Below are 21,722 nucleotides of genomic sequence, written 5' to 3'. Positions count from 1 at the left end.
ATCAATATTATATTTATGCATTTGGCAGACGCTTTGGATAAAAGCGTCTGCCAAATGCATAAATATAATATTGATGTCAATGGCGACCATCAGCTGTCTGGTATTCAACTGTCTGTGTTCAACAGAAGAAATGAATACAGGTTTGAAGAACATTAGATGAGTAAATAATGACATTATTTTAGAGGTGAACTGTCCCTTTAAGGACAAGCAGCTGCGTGTTCACTATAGGCTGCACTGCTGTCAATGTAAGACCTCTACACATCTAATATACAGACACACACGATTTTACTTTCACTTTAGACATAACTGACTGTGTTTATGTTAACCTTGTGTGTATTTGACAGTATTAGCGCGATAAGACTACTTAGTCCAGTAATCACATGTTTGACAGGCTTTTAGTGCGTGCGCTCAGCGCATGTTAAAACAGTGCATGAGCATGCAAATGAAACGTTTAACCAGTAAGGCTTTAAAACGCATTAAAATAATGAACTTTGGTGATTGTGAATAACTATAGTGTTCCGTGAGTATAACTCTCTGACACCAGCATTGCAAGCGTTGCTAAACACCCCCTAACTTGTGCATATGATCGGATATCTGCTCGTATCAGCGCATACTGAAAGGCACACTCAAACAGAGCCAAGATAAACGAGAAATATTTAAAACTGAGAGAAATAAAAATAATTAATTCAATGCAAAACCACTCATCATAAAGTGGCACACTCATTTTCTTACTTTTTTGTTCTTTTTTTTTGCTCCACTCGCTCCCTTCGCTCTCTCTTTAGGTCCTTTCTTTTCTTTCACTTCGTTTTGTTGTGCGCTGGTGTGTGCGTCGAGCCGGCCCGACAAGAGTGAGTGAGTGTGTGTGTGTGTAGAGCGAGGGAGAAGTGAGAGAGTGACAGTTAGGACCGAGTAGGAGGGACCTGGTTTAAAAAAAAAAATTGATCCGATAAAGAATGTATATACAGTGAAACGCGTCTCATTTTGTCATAAACAAAATATCACATAATTTCCAAGTTTCCATGGTGACGCGTCATTGCTTGTCACGTGACACACCGCAGCAGCAACAGCGCTGAATGAATGATGATCTGCTTTTGTCATTTTTCCTTTTTTTATTCAGAATATTCACAAATGTGTTAGCTATGGCATGAAATATCTGATATTCCGATTGTCAAATACATGCAAGTGGAAGTATATTGTTGTTTAAACACCTTTATAACGATCACGTTAGTTGAGCTGTATGCGCGATGGGCGCCGCCGTGTTAGTTTGTGCCGCAGATGCAGTTCAGAGAATCGGATCTGTTGGATTTACAACCTCTATGTTTACAACACGTGAATTCATCCACTTCTCCCGAAATACTTAAAAGTAAGTGGCTGGTGAACTGGGAATAGAATAGAGTAAACATTGAAGTTACTTACACAATGCTTATCTGATATGAATAACACGTGTCGAATTATAATGGAAAGGATAATTATTATCTCTTCCATAGACATCAGTGTGTATTTTACAAACTCTAAATGTATTGTTTTTTTAGTACTTATGTGAATTTATATGTTTGAAAAATAAAATAAACAGTATGTGGTTGAAAACACTGAAAAGTTGTGATGTATGACAGCTCTGAGCGGGCCTGTCTCTGGCTAAATTCAACATTTGAATTTAGCAGTTGATCATGTGATGCACTTGATCATACGCTCCAGGGACCAGCCAAGACTGATTACACCTGTGTGATCGTACGTGCGAAAGGCTTAAAAACACATTTTCTGACACAAAAATTTGAAATGTAGGCTTAAATCAAACACATTTTTATTCAGATTCTGGTTTTCACCGAACGCGTAGTCATATCGTATTGTATCGATATCGAGATATCTGGCATGAAAATCGAGATATGAAATTTTGTCCATATCGTTCAGCCCTACTATGAACTAACATGAATGATCAAGGTACAATTGCATTGGTCATATTAATACATGCTGTAAAAATGTATGCATAATGCATATAGTTCATGTAAGCTATACATCCTTGTTGCATAGGGACTTGTACGTGCATGAAATGTACATGCATGTTTCTAGGTTATAGGTAAAGAAACAAATTTGACCTGTAATATTTTAATGTTTAAATTATTTTCTGAAGAATTTGTTAGAACTTCTCATTTTAATATTCATATTTATATGTTTTTAATTTAGCACATTTTCATGCATCAGTACTGTTTTTTTATTTCTTGTTATAAAGTTCAGCACTGTTTTACTTATTTTTTTTTTATCCAGTATCCATTTTTAAAACTATCGGTCAATTAATCGGTTATCGGCAAGTGTGGTCCAACCTAGTTATCTGTAAAATCCACTATTGGTCGACCTCTACATACTTTACACTGAATTCTGTAAAGTTTTTTTTCTGTAATGTTTTTTGTTTTCATGGGGGCTTTAGTTGTGTATAAATGTATTATATAATATAATTATATGGACTTCTTATATTTGGTGTCCTTTTTGAGTCTCCAATGATCCCTGAAGCTTGCAGAAAATACAGTTTTGTGAGAATCATCCTTCAATCTGATTGTTTACTTTGGATATAGCAAATTATGAAAATGTATGTTTTTAAAAAGATAAATGGTGTATGCTTAATTTAATTATAAGCGTGCGATTAATCACGATTACAATTTTAAATCTATTGACAGCTCTAATATATATAAATACACAAATACACAGTTGGCTTTCAAATTACTTTGAAATTAGGACACCAGTTGGGTTATTTAAAGTTAAGGATTTTTTTTTTTGTTGTTGAGCTGGGATGCTTCTGTAATGCCCTTTTCCTATCCATAGTTAAAGGGTTAGTTCACCCAAAAATGAAAATTCTGTCATTAATTACTCACCCTCATGTCGTTGGACACCCGTAAGTCCTCCGTTCATATTCGGAACACAAATGGAGATATTTTAGTTGAAATCTGATGGCTGAGAAAGGCTTCAGACAGGCCTCCATTGGCATTCAGTACATTGACACTTCCAAGATCCATGAAAGGCACTTAAAACGTCGTTACAAAGTCTATCTCACCACAGTGGCTCTACAATAATCTTACAATGCGACGACAATAGTTTTTGTGCGAAAAAAAATAATCAAAATAACACCTTTATCCAACTTGTTCTCGACTTCCGTGTGTGCCTCCACGACGCATGCGCGAGAATATGACGTAGCGCCGGTGTTCGGGAATCCATGAAATACACACTTAAGCCCCATTTTGAGCACTACGCCGAGACCTAAAGCACGATCAATGTAGAATCCAACAGCTTAGACACGCGCGTCTTCCTCTGCTCGTAAACAAATCGCTTCTGGGTCATGTGTCCGAATGCCGGATCTGCGTCATATTCTCGCGCATGCGTCGTGGAGGCACACACGGAAGTCGAGAACAAGTTGGAACAAAAACTATTGTCGTCGCATCGTAAGATTATTGTAGAGCCACTGTGGTGAGATAGACTTTGTAACGACGTTTTAAGTGCCTTTCATGGATCTTGGAAGTGTCAATGTACTGAATGCCAATGGAGGCCTGTCTGAAGCCTTTCTCAGCCATCAGCTTTCAACTAAAATATCTCCATTTGTGTTCCGAATATGAACGGAGGACTTACGGGTGTCCAACGACATGAGGGTGAGTAATTAATGACAGAATTTTCATTTTTGGGTGAACTAACCCTTTAAGATACGATTATGCATTTAAGAAATGTCATTCTGTAATAGATTTAGTCCTAAATGAGGTCTTAACCGAAATTGGCATGTTTACCAAACAGATAAGAGGGGATTCTAAAGTTAGGATTCTTCAGTAATGTGCCCCAGGATTACACCTCTGATGGGAATGTTTTTTTTATAAATATGAGCCTTGATTATGGACTACTATTAATACATGTAACTTTTCACATCTCTTTCTAGATACACCTAGACACCAGAGTGAGAGAGTCACAGAGGAAATCACAATGTGTTCTATACCGGGGCTCCCATCAGCAGGTTCAAATGTACCTGTACTTATTACCAGAGTTAATATGAACACATCATCTGTTCTGGTAGAGTTTTGGGGAAATTTTGACCAAGACCGGAAATTTGCTTATCAGCAGCTGAAAAAGGAGATTCAATACCCCAGAGAGAGTTTCTGTGAATCCGATGGAAACCCGGGTGACTTGTGCCTCGTACAAGTGTATGAAACATGGTACAGAGCCCGTATAGTTTCCAGAGACACTGAAGAGTACAGCGTGTTTTTAATCGATGAAGGCAGAACACTGCGTGCCACCGTTAACACTCTAGCATGGGGAAAAAGTGACTTTTTCTATCTTCCCCCTGAAGTTGAATTCTGTGTTCTTGCCAATGTGTTACCACTGTCTTCTGAAAGTAAATGGTCAACAATGGCCATAGAGTTCATGAAGACCTTTTGTGGTCGAAGAGTCAATGCTTCCGTTCAAGATGTTCTTGTGCCTCATCGAACATTCCTTCTTGACATTCCTTGTCTGTCCAGACAGATGTTTGAAATGGGCTTTGCAAAGAAATTGTACAGTGATCAGTTCAAGGAGTTTGTTGCAAGATCTTTACAGGCCAACAATGGAACTGGAGAACCTCAGAGAATTTCTTCCATTAGACCAAAACCAGTTGAGATCATTGAGCAAATTGAGAAGCAGCAAGCTTACATGTACCCAGAGCTGCAAACTGATACTGTTGAGACTGTCATGGTCACAGAAGTAACAAGTCCATTTCGAGTATTTTGTCAGCTTAAGGTTTTCTCTCAGGAGCTGAAAAAGTTAACCGAACAGATAACTCGCCATTACGAGGGAAGAGTTGGAAGAAATTTTGCAAGACCTGAGAATTTGGGCAGCCCATGCGCATCAAGAGGAAGTGACGGCAAGTGGTACCGTTCGGTGCTGCAGCAGGTCATGTCTGCCAACAATGTGGTTGAGGTTTTGCAGGTGGATTATGGGAAGAAACAATTTGTACAAGTTGAGAATGTCAGGCCTCTTGCCTCTGAATTCTTCAGGATGCCTGTCGTAACGTACGTGTGCTCCCTTCATGGAATAGTTGACAGAGGTGTTGGTTGGACAGCTTCACAGATTGATTACCTGAAATCTCTTCTGCTCAACCGCACCGTGATTGCCAAGTTTCAGTATCAAAGCCTTTCTGAAGGTGTCCACTATGTCACGCTTTATGGAGAGGAGAACACAAACATCAACAAATTGTTTGAACTGAAACAGAAATGTTCACTGGACTCTGATATGACCCTTGCAGACTTCGCTGTTCAGAAGAGCCCATCATCTCAAAAGATTGTGGAGACAACCGAGATCTCACACATTGACGAAACCTACTCTGACCTTAAAGGGGACAAACCAGTCTTTTTCACTGAAAGTCTTACACCTAACACTTCACATCTGGCTGTTGTGCAGCACGTTGACAGCCCTGGAAAGTTTTGGGTTCAAACTCAGAATTACGCAGATGAATTCGATCAGCTAATGAATGGTCTTGGAAATCTGTACATTAATCCAACAAGCACTGAAGGATTGATAAGGAAGCCTGTTGTTGGTCTCCTCTGTGCAGCTAAAGCCCAAGATGGTGTGTTCTATAGAGCGGCTGTCTATAAGGTAATTGACAAGAAAGCAGAAGTATACTTCCTTGACTACGGCAACACAGAACTTGTTGATTGTTTCAACCTCCGACAGTTGCCTCTGAGATTCCAGCAGCTGCCAGCTGTGGCGATAAAGTGCTGCCTCCATGGCATTAAATCCAGACTGAAACACTGGGACGAGAGGGCTACATTGTTCTTTTCAAAACTTGTTGAAGACAAAGTACTTGATTTGCAGGTACAAGAAAAGCATCAAGACACTCTCATGGTTCAGTTGGTAGACCCGAGTTTGGATGGAGAAAAGGATGTGAGCAAGTTGTTGTGCAATGCAAATTTGGCAGATAGTGAAAAGAGCCTTGTGGATAACTCTGCTGTAAGATCTTGTGTTTTAAAAACCACACACACCTCTGGCATATTCTTGACAGGCGCTCGACCTCAGACGCCTTCCAGTTCTTCTGCTGTGGCTGAAAGTGCATCTGTTTTCAAGGAATACTTATTTCCGATTGGAAGTTCACTGGAGGTAACAGTGTCCTACATTGAGAGTCCAAATGACTTCTGGTGTCAAAAAGCCCAAAATGCTGCATGCTTAGAAGTGCAAATGCAAGATATTCAGCGTTTCTATGCTCACAGTGAATTTCAGCCGCCTTTGGAAGCAGCATGTGTTGCTCGTCATCCTGAAACTGGGATATGGTACAGAGCCTTGGTCATTCAAAAACACCAAACGCCTCATGTTGATGTCTTGTTCGTTGACTATGGGCAGACAAAGAAGGTTGCCATTGAAGATCTTCGAAAGATCAGTCCAGGCTTTTTGAAGATGAAAGGACAAGCCTTTCGATGTAGTTTATATAATCTGATCCACCCGGTTTCCCACTCAGCTTTAGACTGGAGCCCTGAAGCCACATTGCAGTTTCAAGAGTTTGTTGATACAGCAGCATCCATGAACGTGCCTTTGAAATGCACAATTTTTGCTGTAATGTATGATTCCCAGAAAGTTGTGTTCAATGTGGTGGACTTGGAGACCCCATTCCAAAGCATTTGCAATCTCCTTGTCCAGAGACGCCTAGCTGATCGTGCACCCTCTAAGAGAGCTCCTCTTCCACCCTTTCGCCTGGACACATACTATTATTCCACACACGGAGTCAAGACTGGATGTGAAGAGGAAGTGAGTGTCACCTGTGTGAAAAGTGTCACTCAGTTCTTTTGCCATCTTGCCAGGAATTCAGATGAGATTGAGAAACTTACAGACAAGGTCAACTCCCTATGCCGTCAGCTAGAGGTAACCAAGTGTCCTCAGACTTTCGGAACAGTTTGCTTCGCAAAATACACAGATGCACTTTGGTACAGAGGCCAGATAAAGTCTTCAAAACCGTCAGTGGTGATCAATTTTGTGGATTACGGCGACACATTGGAAGTTGATAAATCAGACTTGCTGCCAGTTCCAATTGAAGCAGGAGAGATTATGTCCGTCCCAGTGCAGGCAATTGAATGTGGGCTGTCAGATATGCCTGAAAATGTGCCATGTGAAGTAGAAAATTGGTTTCAGAATTTTGCGGACAGTCATTGTTTCACTGCTTTGATCGTGGCAAAAGAACCTGGAGGAAAGCTTATGGTGGAACTTTATGAGGGAAAAACTCAAGTGAATGCACTGATCAGACAGAAGTTTCACAATGAAATCCATAGAAATGACCCAAGCCCACTCAAAGGATATAGTTCAAAGAACCGAAGTGCACAAGTTCCGGCAGCCCTTGTAAAGGAAAGTTCCAGTGGTCTAAAGAGAGATCCCACAGATCAAGTTTCACAATACCGGGAAAGTCATGCAGCGCGACAAGGAAGCGTTGTTGAGTCAAAACAGCCACGAAGCAAATGGGGATTCCAGGCAGATGGTAGACAAGAACCAACAAGAGATTTTGGGACACCCCACAATTCCCAGAAGCAAAATGCACCACAAAGAAAGTCAAATGATAGAGCTGATGTACGTCACACTTGTACATCTGACAAAACTGATGGTGTTAAACCAAAGCCCCAGGCTCTTCTCAGAGAATCGGCACTCCCAATGAAATTAATTGAACCTGGTCTAGAAGCTGAGGTATTCATCTCTCATTGCAATAGCCCTTGTAGCTTCTTTGTTCAGTTTGCAGCAGAAGAGGATGAAATTTACTCAATTGTAGAGAAGTTGAATGCTGACCAGTCAAGGTGTGCAAACATTGATTCTAGTGACATTCGTGAGGGAGACTTGGTCTGTGCAATGTTTCCTGATGATAACTCTTGGTATCGTGCAGCGGTACGAAAAAGCATTGACAAAATCAACGTCGAATTTGTTGACTTTGGAAACACGGCTGTGATTTCTGCCTCAAAAATATGTCGTCTTGATCAATCATTTGCTTCATTTCCTAGGTACAGCATCCACTGCTCGGTACATAAGCTAAATGTTGACAGCGTAGACCAAGAAATTGCACCCAACTTCAAACAAGTAATTGATCAAAACATTGAAAAGGTCATGTGCACGTTCGTTAAAATGTCAGGAGCCGTGTGGGAAGTGAAACTTGATGTTAATGGTGTAGTGCTGGGATCCACCTGCAAGCATGAAGTTGCACCAGCAGCTGAGCTTTTGACTACTGGTGTCAAACATCAGACGTCTGATATCAAGGTCTGTACCCATTACAAGGACCCTGACATATCATCTGGTCAAATGATCAATGGATACACCTCCTTTATCAAGGGTCCTCAGCTCTTCTGGTGCCAATATGCGGCAATCGACAAACTTCAAGAGATTTCAGATGCTTTGCAGAATGCTGGTAATGCATCAGATTTAAGTTTGAGTGAGGACTCTGTGCCAGCTGGAAGTGCTTGCATTGCTCTCTTCACTGAAGACAATTTGTGGTATCGAGCTAAAGTAACATCTAGGGACCTTGACACACTATCCATTACCTTCATAGACTATGGAAATGAATCAAAAGTCAATATGGCTGACGTCAAAGCAGTTCCACCCGAGGTATCAGATGTGCCCCCTCAGGCATTTAACTGCCAGCTTGAAGGTTTTGATCTTTCCAAGGGTTTCTGGGATGAAAAGGCAGATGATGCTTTCTTTGATCTAGTCAATGACAAACTTTTAAATATCACTATTGAGAAAATGGGGAGCTCTGAAACGCCACACTTTGTCAAGCTGGATTGTAATGGTGTTGTCATCAACGATGCCATGAGAAGCAATTGGAAAAGTCAACATCCTGAAAGTCCATCAGTTGAACTCTTAAGTGGAACAGAACTGGTGTCTGCCAATGACTCTGTGGCTGCTGAAGTTAATATTGACTCAGAAGTTACACTTGATGCAGACACTGAGCATGTTGACAATGAAATGTGCACCTCAGTTCTTGAAATGCAACTTTCTGAACAAGAGCAGCTTGATTTACTGACAAATACAGAAGCTGAAAATGAAGCACAGGATGGCCCACTTGAGATGGCAACTGAAAATGTTGCCTTACCTGATACTTGTAGTATGGTGCCCTCTGAAGCACAAAGCAACCTGGATACCACATGCATCACAGAAGATGAACCAGTTTCAGATTCCACAAGTCCGTCTGACACAAACCAGCATGACTTTGCTAAAGAGACAGATGTTGATCCAGCACCTTTTCCTGTCGTTTTGCCACAGCATTCTGAGGGAGCAACATCTAGTATTTCCACAGAGAATATAGATAGCTTCTTGGTGAATAACACTGATTCTCAATTATGCATTGTTGAAGAGCCAGATTTACCATCAAATGAGATCATTCAGTCAGGTAAGCCTGCATTTTTGACACATTTTGTGGTACAACTTTTAAAGATATGGTGTTCACTTTATGCATGAGGTCTCCCTTCTTTCTTTCTTTTTTTTAATAAAGACTTGGGCTATTTGAGGCGATCGACAGAGAAGAAGCCTGTTGGGTCAGAATGTGTGATCTGGTCTCATTTAAGGAGGAATTGGTGCACAGCACGCATTTTAAAAGTTTCTGAAGATGCTGCGTTGGTGAGTACATCTTTCTCTTCGAAATCACAAAATGTTTGTTTTGAGAGCTGCCCTTGTTGTTGTTCTGGTACAGCTGCAGTTTTTGTCTTGTCTAACTTCAAAATCATCTTCAGGCTATTTTTTTCTGTGTTTCAGGTTTTGCTTGTGGAGTATGATTCTGAGGTGGTAGTAGATCCACTTAACATCTTTGAAATTCTACCAGAGAAGCCATTGCAGGTGTGGAACACTGGAATCTACTTTTGTATTTAGTTTTTGTATGTAGAAATTAGAAAGCATTATTTACTCATACAGTGTTTTAATGGCAGACTTCGAGCACTGAAGCTGCAGTTCCAATTGGTATGTATTATATTTAATCTATTTTATATCTATTCAAGGAAAAAATAGAGGACACACATACTTCTCGTTCTTATTGTTCTCCACCAATACCTTAAAAGATGACAGCATTTTTCCCTCTCTCTATCTTTTTCTGAACCCAATCCCCCCCTTGAAATTGCAACTATTCAAGATCTCAGCAAGGGAGCATGTACCTCATTGCAGAACAGCGCTTCAAATGTAAATGTATGTGTAATTGGGGTAAGTAGAAAGTTTTCAGCAGTTGGGAATAGAACCACATGTAGAAACCAATTGTATCTGTTTACATCAGGCAGAAGATATGGAATATGGAACTACAGTCGCTTTAGAGTCTGAAGAACCAAATGGTATGAGTTTTTATACCTATTTACAGAATTATTGCATCACATACCACCAAGGAAGAGAAGAAAGATATATACTTGCATTACTATTTTATACTGTGGTGTAAATCACAAGTGCAAAATTTTGTTCAAAATAGCATTTTTAATATGTCAAGGTGAAGAGGTAATGCTCATTGACCAAATGGATCCAGTTGATGAACTTGCAGACCAGGTACAGTGTGATGCTGTTTTGCCATTCAAAAACAATTGACTGAGAGTAATCAGATAACTTGCAGTGACTCAACAAGTGTTCATGTAAATAAATGCAGCCTCAAGACAAGGAGTGTGCATCCTGCTCAATTGTTGTGGTTGATGACTCTGAGGGTAAGTGAGCTTGCTTGATATACCTATTTATTACAAAGCATTGGTACCTCAGTTATTATGCATGGTACACTTTTTCTATGAATGTTCTATAGTTTGTATGATGTCTGTTTGCATAAAATAATTTTTAAAGGGTTAGTTCACCCAAAAATGAAAATTGTCGCCATTTTCTCACCGTCATGTTGTTCCAAACCTGTCAGACTTTAGTTCGTCTACGGACACACATGAAGATATTCTAAATGAAATCTGAGAGATTTCTGTACTATTCATTTACAGCTACGCAACTACCACTTTGACGCATCAAAAAGTTCATAAAGAGATTGTGAAACTAATTCATATGAATAGAGTGATTTAGCTCAACTTTTCTGAAGAGACACGTTTGCTTTAAATGTGAATAAAGACTAAAGTCAATCGGTTTATCATATAAACATTGATCAGCGAACATAATCAGAAGCTCAACTGAACCTGCTTGTCGCGTGAGAACAAATTTCATTGGTTCTTGCGGAACTTCAAATGTGCTGTGTCACACGAGAATGAACCGCATTGGTTTTCGCACATCAAGCGAACATGCTTGAGCTTCCGTTTATCATAACTGATATGTATGTTTATGAATGCTTCTATGTGAAATAAATCTATATTCAATCCGTTCATCATATAAAGCGATCGAGTCTAAACTGCTCAATTCATATAGCCTAGAAATCTAGACGCACCCTAGCGGCAGCAAATCTAATTTGCCGCGGTTGTAGTCTACCAAACTCTGATCAGGCCAATCATGTGTATAGAGTCGGTGGGTGGGCTTAACATAATGACGGCACATCACTGCAGAGTTTCTGCGGTTCTGCGTGCTACTCGTAAACAACGAAGCTGGCGAATGGCGGTCTTTCGAATTGGCTTTGGCCGCGACTCTGGAAGACTGGAGTTCAGCTTTTCTTTGAGAAAAGAACAAAGAACGGCACTGAAATCATTCTTAAGAAAGGAAGATGTGTTCTGAGTTTTGTCGCCTGGATACGGCGAAAGTTTAATCCATCAACTCCACTTCACGTTGCTCTCTGGTTGGTTGTAGTGCTATCCAATTGCGTGCAGAGGGAATTTGAAAGACGACCGTTTGTCCCGCCCCTCGGATTGAGCCCTGTCAATGGTGAGTTCTCAGACCCAACATCTTGATGTGGGTCTGGCTTGTCAGGCTACAATTCATATGGATTACTTTTACGATCTCTTTATGGTAGTAGCATAGCTGTCAATGGAGGGACAGAAATCTCTGATTTCTTCAAAAAGACCTTCAGTTGTGTTCCAAAGATGAATGACAGTGTTACAGGTAAATGACAATTTTTTCATTTTTGGGTGAACTATCCCTTTATTTTAGGGCTGTACGATTAATCGAAACCGAAATTCAGAACCTCTAACCGACGTATTTTTCTCCATGTCGGTTATTTCGGTTTTAGTCACGTGACTCCGCCCCGTCAGTCACATCAAGTGCAGTTTGCAGGCACATGGAGAGATGCAGGAGCAGTTATCTTTGTTTATAGATGCCCAAAATCACTATAGTAACTGCATGTTTTACACCGTTTATACAGGTAAGTTAATTGCCGTTCTTATAGCCTACGCGCTGCCACACACGACGCGCGCAAGCCCCGAAACCAGATTGCTTTCACTTTCGTCCTCATAAAGTTTGTCAAGTAAATGTGTTTAAAGGCTTGAACATTTAAAGGAATTGTGCATTATTCAAAAACAACAATACGGAAAACTTCTCCGTTCAGTGCTCAGCTTTTTTCTGTGACACAGAGAGCCGAGCCGTGTTGCGTCTCTGACAAAGCATGAAGGCTAGCCTGAAGGCAGACCTCTTTCACCTGCGTCCTCACAAAGTTTTGTCATTTGTATGTGTTTTAAGGCCTGCCAGTTTGTGTCATCGCGGTCCTGTGACTAAAGTCACCTAAAGTAGCTTAGAAACTCAACCGTTATAGGCATATATTTTAATACCTTTGAAGTAAGTACAAACCAAAGCTTCATAATGAATAGAGACCGTATGAGTAATTCACACACATAAATGTAATGTAGGCCTACTGTGTTCTTTTATCTGTATCTGATGTACGACAAACAGAAATCTGCCCCATAGACAATAACTGCTGAAAGTGAAACGTTTTCTAAAATCAAGTATTTTAAAATCACAAAGAAATGCACTTTTTCATTAGAAAAAAAAAATCCACCTTTTTTAATAGTAGTTTTTTACAGTAAAAACCTAATCAGGAACTTACTCAACCTTAATGAGGGCAAAAAAACAAAAAAAAGCAACTTAATCGTTCATTAATCGTACCCTAGGTAAAATGTTCAATTAATTGAGGTTTTTATTTTTGGTCAAATCGTGACAGCCCTACTTTCATATATATATATATATATATATATAGGGAGTGCAGAATTATTAGGCACGTTGATTTTCTGATCATATTTTTTTTCCAGGCACATTTGACCAATTCCAAACCACAGTAATCCTAATAACTACTATTGATTTAGTATTTAATAATGTATAAGTGATATATAATTGTTCATGAAGGCTGGAAATGAAAAACACCTTATATTCAGGTGTGCAGAATTATTAGGCATGTTTTCTTTTACAGATAAACTGAGCCAAAAAAGAGATTTAACTCAGACTGAAAAGTCAAAAAGTATTAAATGCCAATGAGAAGGATGCAATACTAATGCAATACTAGACATTGCAGTTAAGGCATGACCATTGGACAGTGAAATGCTCGTTGGGTCAGCAGGATCTGACAAAAACATGTGGCGGAGAAAAGACACCTGTTAACCGCAAAAGAATTAAGAATTAAGGTGAAGAATTAAGGGTGAAACCATCAGGAACCCTTTAGTCTCCAGCGCCACCATTTTCCAGAGCTGCAACCTACCTGGAGTCTCCAGAAGTGCAAGGTGTCAGGATCTCAGAGACTAAAGAATCCTAAAAAAATGACCCCCACTAAATAAGAATCATAAGCTGAAGTGTTGTAAAATACATGAAGCCTGCTTTTTTATAGGCTTTATAGGTTTTATAGGTTGAGAATGACTCTTGAAGGACCAGCACCACATCCTCTAGTACCACTGTTTGAAGAATTCATCTTCCAGAATCTGGCAGTACGTTTTGGGAGTTCATTTTAGTCCATCCTGAAGTCCGTTTTGCAGAGATGGACTAAAAATGAACTCCCAAAATGTACTGCCAGATTCTGGAAGATGAATTCTTCAAACAGCGGTACTAGAGGATGTGGTGCTGGTCCTTCAAGAGTCACTCTCAACCTATCTGTCCATAAAGCCTATAAAAAAACCTTCATGTATTTTACAACACTTCAGCTTGTGATTCTTATCTAGTGGGGGTCATTTTTTAGGATTCTTTACCTAACTGAAGTCTCTGAGATCCTGACACCTTGCACTTCTGGAGACTCCAGGTAGGTTGCAGCTTTGGAAAATGGTGGTGCTGGAGACTAAAGGGTTCCTGATGGTTTCACCCTTAATTCTTAACCTTAATTCTTAATTCTTTTGCAGTTAACAGGTGTCTTTTCTCCGCCACATGTTTTTGTCAGATCCTGCTGACCCAACGAGCATTTCACTGTCCAATGGTCATGCCTTAACTGCAATGTCTAGTATTGCATTAGTATTGCATCCTTCTCATTGGCATTTAATACTTTTTGACTTTTCAGTCTGAGTTAAATCTCTTTTTTGGCTCAATTTATCTGTAAAAGAAAACATGCCTAATAATTCTGCACACCTGAATATAAGGTGATTTTCATTTCCAGCCTTCATGAACAATTATATATCACTTATACATTATTAAATACTAAATCAATAGTAGTTATTAGGATTACTGTGGTTTGGAATTGGTCAAATGTGCCTGGAAAAAAAATATGATCAGAAAATCAACGTGCCTAATAATTCTGCACTCCCTGTATATATATGCACTTTAATAAAAAGGAATGTCTTTTTATATGGTAAGACAGAATGAAATATGAATACATATGAAAAGTTCTGATTTTATTTGATATCTGAATGAATTTCAAGACATGTATCATGTATTTCTTGTTTGTGTTTGAAGATACATTTGGAGAAGAGCCGCTTGTTGAAGTACTGAGTGTAAGTACACATATTAAGATGGAAGACTGAGATGAGATGGATTACTTAAAATAATTAAAATAAAAAATAAAAATGTAATAATAAAATAAAAATTCATCTTAAAAGGGAAAGTTCCCCCCAAAATTTAAATTTCCTCTCCCTCAGGCCATCCAAGATGTAGGTGACTCTTTTTCTCTCAGTAGAACAGTTAAGATTTTTAACTGAAACCATGGTCCTTGGTGATTTCATATAATGCAAGTCAAAGGCTACCGTAAAAAAAAAAAAACATACTGGCAAAACAAAATTAATATCTGATGATACATTAAGGTCTTATGAACCGAAATGATCTGTCTGTGCAAGAAACTGAACATTATTTACAATATTTATTATTATTACATTACAGGGATAGTTCACCCAAAAATTTAAATTAGCCCATAATTTACTCACCCTCAAGTCATCCTAGGTGTATATGACATTCTTCTTTCAGACGAATAAAATCTGAGTTATATTACAAAAGTCCAGGCTAATCCAGGCATTAGAATTTGATTCATAGTTGCTCTGTTTTTGAAGTCCATAAAAACTGCATCTGTCCATCAAATAACTGCTCCACGCGGCTCTGGGGTGTTAATAAAGGCCTTCTGAAGCAAATCGATGTGTTTGTGTAAGAAAAATATCCATATTTAAAACTTTATCAAGTAAACTTTCGGCCGACCGCCTTCCGTGGAAAAGTGTTGAAAGTGAAACTCAAGATGCGTACGTGACATGACGAGCGTACCTGGCCGCGTTAGTCTTTCGATCGGCAGGGGAACTTACAACAATTTTTCAATGATTCGCTTCAGAAGGCCTTTATTAACACCCCAGAGCCGCGTGGAGCATGTTATTTGACGGGCAGATGCACTTTTTATGGACTGAAAACAAAGCAACTATGAATCCAATTCTAATGCTTGGATTAGCCTGGACTTTTGTAATATAATTCAGATTTTATTCATCTGAAAGAAGAATGTCATATACACCTAGGATGACTTGAGGGTGAGTAAATGATGGGCTAATTTTCATTTTTGGGTGAACTATCCCTTTAATCCACAGCAAAGACAAACAGTCCTGAGCATGTTCAATGACAGTCTGGAGCTTGAGATTCCTTTCGCATAATGACTATGGCTGTATTTGAATATTCGTTTTGGTGGGTTGGTATTCGATTTTCAAATTTGTGATTCGAGTCTTAGTTTTTTTTTCTCCCTTCCACACACCTGGCATACCCCTTGAAATGGGCGAAATACAATACTCAAATATATATATATATATATATTTTTTTAACAACTATCTTAGATTCCTATTCAACTGTTGGCTAGGCTATAATCTTGTAATATATTCTATAAAATATATTTATTAAGTATATTATTATTCTTCTTAGCCTAAGTTTTCCCTGCAAGGCTGCAACGGAGTATTCTTTGTCTATAGCGCACAACTCCAGAGCTTATATGGAAGAAGTGCATGCCTGAGCTTGCATTTTGGGTTAAGCTGCGTTCGTTTGATATTGGGGAAAATAGAATAACAGAATCAAAATGTATTCGCCTTTTTACCCATTGAAAAATGGAAATTAAACTGCAGCTGTGCACATTTAGTTTCGGTTTTGAATTAGTACCATTTCAGGGCCGGGTTGCTTGAATTAGCCTATTATTATTAAATGAAAAACACAAAAACAAAACAGTACAATGACAAACTCCCTTAAATAGGCGCTTTTACATTTTGCTTTGAAACCAAATCTTCTGCGATCATCTTGTCATTCAGCTTCTCACTCGTGATGAATGAAATCTGATTCTCGTTCGTTCGGCTCATGCTGCACGTTCAGTTTTCTAACTGAACTAAACGATTTTTTTACTACTATAAAATATCAAAACGACAGAGGCCGTAGTGCCACGATGGACAAGTGAGGGAGGCCTGAGGGAGAATAAATTAACAGCATTTTCTTTTGTTTTCTTTTTTGTGAACTATCCCTTATAATATTTATCCCTTAATATATTTGTACTCCAGCTTGAACAGGATGACTCCCAAGATGACTTGAATACTTCAGTTGGAGAGCAAAGAGGTTACCCTTCAAACTTTTTAATAGTTTTTTTATTTTAACTGCATTGAAGAGTAGGTGACTTACTTTTTTTTTTTTGTGTAATTTAAAAAAAAAAATGTGATTGTTTAGAAGATGGTGCCAACATGAGTACTGGAGTGGACTTGCTGATGGATTTCCTTGATGTTGCTCCCCATGATAAGGTGTTTTGTCTTTTTCTCTTGTTTGTCTTTTTAAAGACCTACACCACCCAGTGGCTGAAGGTATATTCCTCTCATCATGTTTTTGCAGGTACAGGATGCATGCGAGACTGATCTTGAAACAGATCCCTTATTTGAGGAGTTAAATGGTATGTCATCTTTGAATTCCTTATTCAATTAGAAAATAGCTGAAAGTAAAGCATTTCTATTTGAACACATAAAGAATGGATGTTTAGCATTCTAATAGAAACAATGGACTTTTTTATTTAAGTAGATGTTACTGAAGATCTTATTGTTCTGACGAGTGATGATGGAGCAGAGTCTGACACGGCATCTGATGGCACGGTATTATAAGCTTACTTGAACCACAAACATTTGAGTTTTGTTTTATTTTATTTGATTAATATTTCTTTACTTTGAATATTTCAGCTTCAGGGAGATGTGATGGTCACAGAAATCCATCCTGATGCTGAAGAATCTTCATGTAAGTAATTTAAGTATACATTTAAATGGAAGTGTCATAAAGAGCCCTACTTTTCTTTGAAGTGATAAGACAATTTCTGGTTGAACTGTGACCTAGGGCTGCAAAAAACACTCTGCACAAAAATATTTACATTTAAAAATGTTTTTTTAAATCTATTTGTTTTTTATTAATTATTTTAAACCATATTATTCCAAATCCTGTCCAGTGTTGTCTTCCAAATAATGTGTAATATAAAGCCTATGAAAACTAATATATGCACTCACTTTATTAGTTATGCTGTACATTATAGTCAAAAAAAGGATTAACATACAAACAAATTTTTGGCGTTCGGGGGGTAAAATGTGTGGGGGGGTTTTTGGCAGGGTTCCCTGCAAGAATTCGCATTCCCGGGGCTAAATATCACATAATTGGGGTCGCATCAACCCGCGGACATGAAAAACAGCCCGCGGAGATGGTGTTAAAGTAGCCCGCAGACTTGGCAACACTGTGTGTAACCGATGCGCACATTTGATTTGAACATGCTGATCCAGTGCCGCCGCTCCCGTTACGCACATCACGTGCTTTACTTTACGATGTTTATATAGTAATATTTTAGACGGTTGTAACCATGCATATTTTATCTCATCTGAACTTGAATGAGCAACTGCAACAGAGGCATAGACATTTCAAAATAAGAGTCCCGATGTATTTCGAGCTTGTTTATCATTAAAAGTCACGCATTATATATTTGTTTTTGGTGAGACAATAAACTGTATTTAATTTAATTCCCATTTAATTTATAGTCAGGAGGAAAGACCAGTATTTGACACATTCAATAAAGTATCAGGGTTATAATAGTTAACTAAAACCATTTAAAAAAACTTAATTACTTGAAATTATATAAATGTTAACTGAAATAAAAATAACCTGATATGGCCTACTGACTAAAACAGAAATACAAAGTTATAAAAATGATATAGCTGTTTTTAAAAAACAGAAAGTGAATTGAGCTCTCTTTCGTGTATTTTTAATGTCAAAAACAAAATGTCAATGTCAGTTCAAGTGACAGTCGGTTATGTAATGCTTAATGTATTACAATTTAACTAAACTCATTAGATTTTAGGAGACTAAATCTACTGTAGATTTAGTAGACTAAAACTAAAAACAATTCAGGTGACTAAAATATGACTTAAACTAAGTGGCATGTTAGTCAAAAGATTATTGCTGCGTCCCAATTCGCCTACTTATACTACGTCCTAAAAGTATGTACTCTTTTTGTGAAGAAAAAGTACATACTTTTGAGTGTGTAGCAGAAGAGTATGCAAGCTTTGGGACATACTACTTCGTCATCTTTAACGGACTCTGTGCGTCCCGTCACCGTTTAAACTGCCCTGTCAATCATCGTCACAGTTCAAATCCCCCACTTTCAATTTAATTTCCTACCGTATCGGAGAGAAATATAGTCGCTCGTTGATCTGCCTTTCGTGGGTCTTTAATGCAGAGACTCCTCTCATGTGTTTGCAAAGTTAATGGCAAAACGTATCATTACAAAAGTTCTCAATGCTGCTGAAGGAGAAATATAATGTGGATAATATTGAATAAATATCTTTTCGTCAGGTTAAATACTGATAATTGCTCACTCAAACCACTTTATCTAATCCTCTCCACTTAACCATCAGACTCGCGTAACCGTCATGTTTGTAGTTTTTTAACACTTTTTTTTATCCGCGTTTGTAGTTCTAATCGAATCCTCGTCCATCTCGCAATGGGTTGTGGGCAATATCAGCCGTTAGAGTGCGCATCGATCTGCACTTCGGATTCTGACCGGAAATAGTAAACCATCTGGGAATCTTTGGAATACTCTTTTCAATATCCTACGATTGGGGACATACTAATTCTTTTTTCGAATACTATTTAGAACAAATAGTATGCGAATTGGGACGCAGCATATGACTAAAACTAAATCAAAATTGTCTGTCACAATGAACACTGCATACAACTTTACATTTTACAATTACATTCTAAACTTAAAAACAACTGATCGCTTACAATTTTAAAGCAGAAATAGAAACTAATAAATTAAATTATGAACAAAAGCTCAATTTTCGAGGCATGAAGAACACACACATTCACAAATCACTCGTATGAATATAGTAATTACATTAATGGGATATTCCAACAATAGTGACTTAACTGTTACTGCTCTCATAAATATGATTACACATGTATATTTTTAAAACTACACTTAAAGGAATAGTTTACCCTAAAATGAAAATTGTCATCCTTTCGCTCCCTCAACTTCAAAACCTGTATGAGTTTCTTTCTTCTGCTGAACACAAAAGATGATATTTTAAAGAATGTCACTAACAAAACAGTTGATGGTCCCCATATTGACTTCCATGATGACAGAATTGTAATTTTAGGTTGAACTATGCCTTTAATTTCTAACAGATATTTTAGCAAAATATGCATTTCAGTCAGAATTATTGCGCTCCTATTCATAGTTTTCAGTTACCATCCTCAATGAAAACTGTCTGCGCTCCGTCTGTTTGATCTGTTCGCTCGTTCATTGAAGTCAGTGAAGTTTAACAAGATTTGCTTGAAAATGCAAAATGGGGATATAACCATCAAATTGCTAGCCTGGCGTGGCCATACTCAATTCTAGTCAGAATTTGAGTCTGGTACCGCTCCATTGAGCTTTGATTATGGGGCGTGTTTCAACCGAGCCAGGAAAGACCTCAATTGGATAGACCCACAACCAATCAGAGCAACGGAGCGACGCGTAACGTTAGTTGTCAAATGTCAACAGAACTCAACTGCACTGTGTTGCCAAGTCCGTGTTTTTCTCCATGTCCGCGGGTTGAAGCGACCCCAATTATGTGATTATATAAACCCAGGAATGCGAATTTTAGCAGGCAACCTTGCCAAAATAACATATTTTGCCAACCAAACGCCATTTTTTTCCGGAGAACCCCTCCGGAAAGTTATTGTTTTGGGCTATAGTTTTGAGTAGCAATTGTGCGCGACATTGCAAAAACACTTGGAAACCCTGTCTGCACGCACGCTGGATTAAGTAACGTTACAAGAAAAAGATGAGTGTAAACGATCTTTGCCAGTAATAAAATAATTTAAGGATACACAGAGTACTTACCAACACGATCATCGTTTCTGAGAGAAATAGTGAAGGTGAATGCATATACGAACAAGTTCTCCGTTTAGGATAAGAGCAAATTCAACCCAAGAGCCTTCGATGACGTGGATGATTACGTTACTGTTTATCATCTGTCCATCATCGTCTAAAGCCCGCCCTGACAATTTCATTGGTCCGAACAGTTTCTGTTCGGGCATAATTACTCCTCTATGGAGCGAGTCCAGACCGAATTGCCCGAGCAAAAAAGTTTGTGGGCGGGGCTAAATTCGGCTGGCATCCAGGCTATCAAATTGCAAGTCATGAGGAAAACGCTTGTCAGAGGCATTAAGCACACGCATCTGTCAAAGCATGACAGGGCAAGACGCGATAAACGCTTATACTTTAGTTTGAAGCGCTTATAAATATAAAGCATTTTCATGTTTCGGGTAACTTGGATCATGTACCTTTCCCGCAGTGTCCTTCGCTATTTCCTGTATGCGTTTTGTCCAAAGAAATGGGTTCTTCACTACTGGAAAATGCCATGACTGGCTGATGGTTTCCCGGGCACCGCACGCAGACACCCGACTACTTGATTAATCAAATTCGTTGTCGATTTATTTATTATCGATCTAGTTGTTGCAGGCCTATGTAAACTCTTGCCCCACTGTGAACTGATGGTAGTTTGCTTCACAGGCTTACAAGAGCAGTCATATGCATCGGATTGCACCAACTCAGAGGAATCACAAGTCACTCATCTGACCCTGAAAGTCAAGGATGCATCTGATGATGATGATGATGATGTCATTTTTGTTGGTGTTTTGCAAGAATCCCATGCAGAAGTATGTGAGCCGGAGAGTGAAAAAGAAAAACAGAAACATGACTAATGTAAACTTTGATGTACCTTGAAAGAGTTGCTTTTGTATGTGCATGTTTTTTTTTGTTAATCACATTTAAATTTGTAATAAGTGGTTTTGTCCACTTGATACCATAAACCGTATAGTAGCACAGTACGCACTGCTTCTTGTTCAGAGTAGAGCTGTAGTTTTCACCTTTCATTTCTGTTCACTGATTTCTCATTGCAGATATGAAGGCTGTTTTGTTTTTCAATTTATTACAGTCTTTCATTGTTTCGTTTCATTGGCTT

General features: G+C 38.6%; 1 protein-coding gene across 1 annotated transcript; it reads left to right on the top strand.

Moving 5' to 3' along the window:
- Positions 1-3,954: 3,954 nt before the first annotated feature.
- On the top strand, positions 3,955-21,462 carry tdrd6a (tudor domain containing 6a; the record flags this gene model as incomplete). Its single annotated transcript, XM_079832236.1, has 11 exons — positions 3,955-9,355; positions 9,458-9,582; positions 9,718-9,798; positions 10,226-10,280; positions 10,430-10,485; positions 10,583-10,637; positions 16,918-16,988; positions 17,077-17,134; positions 17,257-17,330; positions 17,415-17,469; positions 21,272-21,462. 11 exons carry the CDS (start codon positions 3,955-3,957, stop codon positions 21,460-21,462), a joined length of 6,222 nt encoding a protein of 2,073 aa, XP_079688362.1.
- Between the last annotated feature and the right edge of the window lie 260 nt (positions 21,463-21,722).

The sequence above is a fragment of the Gobio gobio genome, assembly GCF_949357685.1.
Source record: "Gobio gobio genome assembly, chromosome: 12".
NCBI lineage: Eukaryota > Metazoa > Chordata > Actinopteri > Cypriniformes > Gobionidae > Gobio > Gobio gobio.
Note: the sequence above shows the minus strand (reverse complement) of the source record. Positions and strands in the feature narration are given on the sequence as shown.